Below are 8190 nucleotides of genomic sequence, written 5' to 3'. Positions count from 1 at the left end.
AGTGTTATCACTATTTTCTATAGTTTCATTTGTGTACTTTTAGATTTACACAAAGGTGTATATGGCATGTTGATCCGTGGTATCCAAAGCTGAGCTGCGGCAAGGCGGCTCATTCCCTGTGGGATTGCTGTAGGGGCATGAAGGCAGAGGGAAGGAAACTTGTAGCTATATTCCATTACAGTAGCTCACTAAAACTACAAGACTTTATTTCCAGCTAGATCCTTGGTTTTGAAACATCAGTCCTTCCATTTAGTCCTGAGGTGGTCGTATCAAAACTGTTTCAGTTATTTCTTCTTGCAACTTCAGTTGGAGAGCACAACCTACCAGCTACTTAGCAGAGCAGCGGTGCCGAGGGCCGTCCCCGGGCCTGCGCTCCGCCGGGCGCAGCACGGGCCTGTGTTTGCCACCGTCAGCGGCCGCTCCTGCCGGGCCCGCCCCCGGCCCGGGGCTCGCCACGTGTCGCGGCGGCTGCGCAGGCGGCGGTGGGGCGGCGCGGCCGGGCCGGCGGCGCGGGAAGATGGCGGCCGGGATCCGGGAGAAGCAGACAGGTGAGCGCCCGCCCGCGGTCCCGGCGCTCGGGCGGGGGAGCGGGGCCGGCCGCCGCCGCCGCGCTGCCTCGGTCCCCGCGGGGCGGGCTGCGGGCGCCGCCGCGGATTCGCGCCCTCTCACCCGGCTTGGGTCTCCCGGCAACGGTGGCGGCCCCTCTGCCGCCTTCTCCTCGCCTCCGGGGCGGCGGGCCCGAGGCGGCGGGGCTCCGGAGCCTCGGGCCGCAGGTCTCGCAGGGGGACCCCTGCCCCGCTTGGGCCCCAGGCCCCGGGGACGTGGCCGTAGGTGCCGCCGAGGTGTGGAAGGCGCTCCCGGGCGGGACTTGGCCGGGCCCGGGCCGTGAGCGGTGCCTTCTCCCGCGGCCGTGGGAGCGAGCGCACCCTCCGCTTCGGTTTCTTTCTGCCCGTGGGAAAGACCGACAGGAAATAGCGTTTAATGGTGCAGAAATAAAGTTACTGTTGTCATGTTCTTGTTAAGACAATACGGGGGCATCCATGTCTGTACTGACCCTCGAGAAGTTGGGAATACGATAATAACAACTAAACTAATTGTGCATGAGGATTTCTGTGAGTAAAGGGTTTGTTAGTTCAGTCCCTTCTTAGACATTGCTGGGAGTCCTTAATTGATTCTTCTCTGCCTTGATGCTGCTTTGTAAAGCCTTGGACATACTCCTAGAGCTCAGGGGATGTCAGCTCCTTAGTCCTCTACTTCCCTTGTTTGCCAAAGTTGTAGTCAGTAGTTAAGCTGTAATCATGACACTCTCTCCTTGACAGCTGCAGTATCTTTGGTGGTACAGAGGATTCTGGATGCATTTGGTTAGCATGAAATATTTCAAATCATCTGCCTAAAAATCTCAGTCACAGTCTCTGTGGACATTAAATATTTTACTAGTATGCTTAATTTTTTGGTACCAGTCTACTTTTTTGTAATCTCATTCCTCTGCCATCTACCACTGATAGTTCTGTTTGATGTTCTTCTGAAGTCTTTGCTTATCTTCTCTTTGCTGTCTTTCTAATAAAGCCTATTTTCTTTGAGTGCGTATTCTGTTCAGCTTTATTCTTTTCTGTTCTGTTTCACTGTGTTCATAGGGTGGTGTGGGTTGAAAGGGACCTTGAAGATCATCTCTCATTCTAACTCCTTGTCTGCTATGGCCAGGAACACCTTTCACTAGGTTACTTAAAGCCCCATCCAGGCTGGCCTTGAACAGTTCCAGGTATGGAGTATCCATAGCCTCTGTACAGGCAGTTCCAGAGCCTCATGACCCTCATAGGGAAGAATTTTTACTTTATATCTCATCTAAACCTACTGTCTCCATTTAAGGCCATTCCCCCTTGTCCTGTCACTACATGCTGTTGTGAAAGGTCCCTCTCCAGGATTCTTCTAACTCCATTTAGGTACTGGAAGGCGCTATAAGTTCTCCCTGGAGCCTTCTCTTCTCCAGGCTGAGCAAACCCAGCTCTCTCAGCCCTTCCTCATAGGAGAGGTACTCCAGCCCTCTGATCATCTTGTTATTCCTCCCTGGACTTAATCCAACAGGTTCGAGTTCTTCTTATGTTGGGTCCGGATGTGGGCACGGTACTCCAGGTGCGATCTCACCACAGGAAAACAGAGGGGCAGAATCCCCTCTCTCACCCTGCTGGCCACACTGCTTTGGATGCAGCCCAGTTGGCTTTCTGGGCTGCAGGTGCACATTGCCAGGTCATGTCAGGTTTCTTATGCACCAACACCCCCAAGTCCTCCTCAAAGTTGCTCTAAATCCATTCTCTGCCCAGCCTGTATTTGTGCTGCAGGAGCTTGCACTTGGCCTTGCTGAACTTCCTGAAGTTTGCACGGGCTCCCCTCTCAAGCCTGTCAAGGTGCCTCTGGATGGCCTCCCTTCTCTCCATCTTTTTGAGGAGGAATTTCTTCATGGAAAGGGTTAAACATTGGAATGAGCTGCCCATGGAGGTGGTAGAGCCACCATCCCTGGAGGTGTTCAGCTGGATATGACACTTGGTGCTGTGGTCTGGTTGACAAGGTGGTGATCAGTCAAAGGTTGGACTCGCTGATCCTGGAGGTCTTTTCCAGCCTGAATGATTCTGGGATTTTGTGACCGTACACAGCTTGATGTCATTGGCAAACTTGCTGCAGCTGCACTCAGTCCCACTGTTCATGTCACCAATTGTTGCTTGATTATTTCAGTCAGCCTTTACAACTGAATCCATGATGTCTTCTGTTAAGGAGGTCTTTTCCAAGGAGCTAGATTCAACAACTAAAATGTACTCAGAAAAATGTTTCTTATCATTTAGTTATGGTCTTACCATGTATGTGCACCATCTGTTGTGACCTTTATCCTGGTTCATAACCAGGATTGGTTTCATAACAGAAGCATATCATTGTGCAAGCACAGTAAAAACCTGATCCTTGCCCAGAGAACATTCACCATTAGTATAAATGAAATGACAATATGAATACAGAAAAGGAACTCGGGCACTTGCTGAATGTTGACATGATTGTCACAGCACGTTACCAGTTTGATTACTCTTTCTTGGCAGAGAGCTTATGCTAAGTTTTACTTTAGATGTTAAACTCTTCAATGCAGCTGCTTCAGCGCCAGTAGTACCAAAGCACATAACCATACAGCTTTATATAAAATTGCTCATATGGCTAAAGATGTCATCAGCAGTGAGGGGCCAAAGAACCCAGGAGCATCCTGTAATCAATTTTCAGAGCTGCTTCATGGTGTTTAATGAAGAAAAGAAAAAAGTATGGAGCAAGTTGAAGGCTGGAGCCCATCAAGACTCAATGCTCAATGATAGCTTGGATTTTCCCACATTTGTGTTTCACTTCTAGTAGTGTTGTTTGAAAGGGCAGTACACAGGAGGAAGCAGAGCATCAGAAACACTGCCTGGCCTTGGAGAGATGATATTGGGAAAGCCAGAGTTCTACTGAGGTTGAGCTGTGCAGCATGTATCTCGAGAAAGGAGAAGTGCTTGTGCTGCAACATTAGTAGCAAAAATGTAATTAAGAAAAGAGGTTGGATCCTTGCTAAATGGAGCTGCTCATTTAATGGTGATAGACACAGATAGGGCTGAGGTAACCAGGGCTGCTTTTGCTTCAGTCTTCACCTACAAATGCTTCCAGGCCTTAGTGTCACTTTGGAGTCAATCACTGAGTGAATCATGTTGGAAAATACTTCTCTTCACATGAGGGAAAATGCATGCATGAATTTATGTATGGTAAATCATACCTGACCAGCCTAATTGTCTTCGGTGATAAAATGACTGGGTTTGTAGGCAACAGGACAGGATTATTTAATTTACCTTGACTTCAGCAAAGCTTTTGACACCATGGTGTTAATATCCAAGTCAGGATGTCGTGGACTAGATGGATCAACAACTAAGTACATTAAAAAAACTGGATGGATGGTCAGGCTTAGAGGGTTTGTAATTAATCAGACATAATTACCTAGAGGCTGGTAACAACTAGAGCACTGCATGAGTGTATTCTGTGACCCCTGCTGTTTAAAATGTCTATCAGTCACCTGGAGGGCATGTCAGAGTGTACTCTGATTAAAAGTGTGCAGGTGACAGCAAACTCGGAGAATCTCTTCTGCTTGAGGGCTGAGCTGCCATTTGGAGGCACCTAGATGGGCAAGAGGAATGGGCCAGCAGAGATCTTATGAAACTTAACGATGACAAATTCCTGCCCTTCTGAAGGAAGAGCCCCTTGCACATACAGGCAGCAGTGTGGGGGGTTGCCAGACTGGAGAGCAGCTCTGCAGAAAAGACCTGCAGGGGTTCCCAGTGGACCATCAGCTGGAGGGAGTCAGCAGGGACTACTACCAAGGTGGTCAGAGGCTCAGGTGAGGCTGTAGCACCAAGGCTTGTTCTGCCTGCATTGTTCTCCAGGTGGCTTCAGGGTGGACCTTGCAGCAGCTCCCCAATACCTATGGGCAGCACTGAGAAGGAACCAGACCCCTTTGTAGTGGTGTATGGCAGTACAGTGAAGCACAACAGGCATAAATTGTGTACCATAAACAAGATGTTCAAACTGGATGTAAGGAAAAGCTTTTTCTCCACAAGGACTCAGTGCCACAGGTTGCATAATGTGGTTGTGGCATCTTCATCCGTGGAGAGCTGACTGCATAAAGCTCTGAGCAGCCTGGCGTAGCCTCAGAGCTGAGCCTCCTTAGGCAGGAGGCTGGACTGGAGGTCTTCCAAGGTCCTCTCCAGCCTGACATGACTTGTGATACTGGAATCCCAGGAACTGCACTATGTTCATTCAGCCAGAGTCAGAAGACAATTGTTTCTACTGCTCTCTATTTGTGAGCTGAGTGGTATCCATCACTCTAATTTCTGCAAGATTTTTCTCTTTGCAAAACTCTGTGATGATTTTGTTAGGAGTTTTAAGAGAATCAGCACTATAGCACGAATAGTCTTTTGCTGCTAGTCAATGATGGGAGAGCAGCACATACTGTGTTGTTTAATCAGATAAATGAGGAAAGATACATTACGTAATAGATTTATAATTTAGAGGTAGGTAGAACAATCTCCTTTGGTTTGTATGTGGAATGGAAAGTTAAATTAAAGTTCATTCATCTTTCAGAGTTTTCCTGCTACAAACTAAGGCTACTTTTGTATCTTAAACCAGCAATTTCTTCATATGAGTTCTCAAAATCAAACTGTGTATTGATTTTAGGCAGGCATAAAGGTATTTTTTGTTTGGTGTGTACAGTGGTGTTCCTGTGGGGTAGGAAAAGCAGATTGGGGAATAAAGCAAACTAGTTCCCACTGGACAGAAAGCACCTTCAGGAAGATACTGGAATTAGTTTTAAGGCAAACCTTGTTAGAATATAGCCTGTATAACTAAGGAGAATAAATGTTTTAGAACTTGCTTCTTTGCCTTTTGCTGTGTCCTCTGGAGTCCATAAATTCTACCAGATGCGAGCCACTTGTCAGTCAAAGCTGCATAAAAATAATGAAAATGTGACTTGTTGTATTTATAATTTGCAATGGTTTTCCTTTCAAATGGTTTTCCTTTCAAATGTATAATAAAACCCTGCTAAAGTCTTTAAGTCACTGTTTTTGAAGTGTAAAGAGAGCAAAGCATTCTTTGGCTTTATTTTCCAGTGGCTTTGAAACGTATGCTGAACTTCAATGTTCCTCCAGTTAAAAACAGCACAGGAGAACCAGTATGGAAGGTAAGAACTTTTGGAACTGGATCATGAGAATTCTATGGTGTTCAGAGAAGTTCAGATTTGCAGATTTTAACGTAATCGAGTTCATCTTTCTTGTGTTATTAACTTGTACAAAATATTTTTTCCTGTATTGTTAGTACACACACTTGAGTATCAGAACTGCTGAAAAAATACCAGAGTCAGAAAGAAGCCCATACAAATGGAAGAACTATTGATAGCTTGAAGAATCTGAGCTCAGGACAGCTTTGTTAACTTTAAAATGTAACTTGTAGGTCATGAGTTTTTGCTACTACAAAGCCTATATTCTGTCTCTTTATCCCTTGTCTTTTTCACTAATTCCTATTTTCTCTTCTGATTTTCCTCTTGTTTTCTCCCAAATGCAGTCAGGAAAACTCAGCACATACAATAACAAACTTTAAACAGCAAACTCTTGTTTGACAAGACACTTTTCAGGAGATGGAAGTGATGGTTCTGTTTCCCCCTTTATCACTGAGTTTCCCTTGGTTTTTCTTTTATATTTTATTTATTTGTAAGCACAGATGGAAGTCCATGACAAATTAATGGTTTATTGTAAATTGGTAGATGTTTAGATGTTGAAGCACTTTTGAAGTTAGGGTAGCAGTTCCCTAAACCTGGATTCCTGTATCCACTGTATTCTACAGTATCCACTTTTTACAGCACTTCATAAGATGATGTGTATCTGTTTCAGGTTCTCATTTATGACAGATTTGGCCAAGATATCATCTCACCTTTGCTGTCAGTGAAAGAGCTGAGGGATATGGGGATCACTTTGCATCTGTAAGTTCTTTTAAAAAATTGGGAATTCTTTTATAAAAAGAACATTATTTAATATTCCCCAAAATAGTTAACAAATCGGTGAAAAATCATTGAATAAATAACTGCTAGAATAAAAATTATAAACTTATTAGACTTGTTCCTAAAATCAGATGCCATTATGCAGAATCAAGGAATGGAGAGATCATTCCAAACAATGTTCACTAGGATTTCTTGCTCAAAACAGGAGGCCCTTGTTCAAAAATAAAAATTATCCAGTAGGTATTCTTTTGGTATTTGTGTCTACAAATCCTTTTGCAGTCATATATGTTACAATTGTATTGGCACAAACTGTTTCATGAGACTGTGTATGTTCTTTGCTTGTCTTTTTACACATAGATTTTACTTGTCTGCTGTCAAACATATGAAATCTTTAGGTATGATTTTAAGAGATTTCTCATGTCTTTTTCCCAGATTACATTTACCTAGTCCATTGTCATTCCTTAGCTGTGGTAATAGTCATGAAGAAACTTTGAACATAATGTGTATTTTTTTCCAAGTTTATTAACTTTTGCTAAGTGAAGGCTAGAAATGGAAACAGTTTAACCTGCTTACAAATCAGCAGAAACATGAGAAAAACATGTAAGCACCTTGTCTTCAAGCAGGAAAGGCAAGTTCAATAGAATTAAATATAGTGGTTTTTTACCACAGCAGCAGTTCACATGTGAACTTCATAGGTGCAGTAATTTAGCTTCCTCTGAATAGATAATATGTTTTTGAACATTTGTAAAGCCTTTTCTCAAGCTTTGAATAAATTTTGAACACATCTATTAATATTTTCAGCCAAAAAATACACAAATGTGATTTCTTTTCTTGCTACAACTCTAGCTAAATATAGAAGGAAATTGTAGGAAATTTCATTTGTCTGTACCAATAAATATTTTCTTTAACTTTTCAAATTTTATACATATCAGAGAAAAAACACATTGGACATGTCTTTTTTTCTTCCTGTCAGGCTTTTGCATTCAGATCGGGATGCTATTCCTGATGTTCCAGCTGTTTACTTTGTAATGCCAACAGAAGAAAATATTGACAGAATGTGCCAGGTAACTTGCATCTGTAATTTTTCAAAAGGGCCCACACAACAATGTGTGTGGAGAAATCCTGCACTCACCAGAATGTGACTGTAACTACTAGCACAGATTTGTCAGAAAAGAATTGCCCAAAATATTATAATGCAAAACTTCAATTTCCCAGCAAGTTGAAAGGTAAACATGTCTCGTGTTTCAGAGGGACTTAGGGGAGTGAAAAGATAAAAGGCAGTGGGTACAAATATTCCATTTAACAATAGAAGAAGCTATTTTAACGAGGTTGGCCAATCACTGGAACAGATTGCCTGGAGAGTTTGTGGAGTCTCCATCCTTGGAAAGGTTCAAAACCTGACTGGGCACTATCATGAGCCACCTGCACCTTTTGAGACTGCTTTGAGTGGGAAGATTGGATTAGGCTAATCCTCAATTTTTCCCATTTCTGGTAAGGAGGTGGATGGAAAGTTGACATCTTTGCCAGAATAAGGAGAAGAGCAAAGGGTATTTTTGGTCAGCAGTAAGGTGTGGAATAGCAATTGCTGCCCTTTAGCTTAAGTGTCATTTCCTGGTTTTTTGCAGTTCTGTGGTAGGTTGTTTATATCG

The 8190-nt window shown here is 43.7% G+C and overlaps 1 protein-coding gene across 1 annotated transcript in view; it reads left to right on the top strand.

The window, feature by feature from the left end:
• The first annotated feature begins 391 nt into the window (after positions 1–391).
• SCFD1 (sec1 family domain containing 1) overlaps positions 392–8190 on the top strand; it is a 51003-nt gene continuing 43204 nt past the window's right edge. Inside the window, exons 1-4 of the mRNA XM_005479867.3 lie at positions 392–548; positions 5658–5728; positions 6435–6523; positions 7515–7605. Coding sequence (XP_005479924.1) covers positions 518–548; positions 5658–5728; positions 6435–6523; positions 7515–7605 — 282 coding nt within the window. The 5' untranslated portion in view covers positions 392–517. The remainder of the gene's footprint in view (positions 549–5657; positions 5729–6434; positions 6524–7514; positions 7606–8190) is intronic.

This window comes from Zonotrichia albicollis, chromosome 6 (assembly GCF_047830755.1).
Source record: "Zonotrichia albicollis isolate bZonAlb1 chromosome 6, bZonAlb1.hap1, whole genome shotgun sequence".
NCBI lineage: Eukaryota > Metazoa > Chordata > Aves > Passeriformes > Passerellidae > Zonotrichia > Zonotrichia albicollis.
This window is presented reverse-complemented; position numbering and strand designations above follow the sequence as displayed.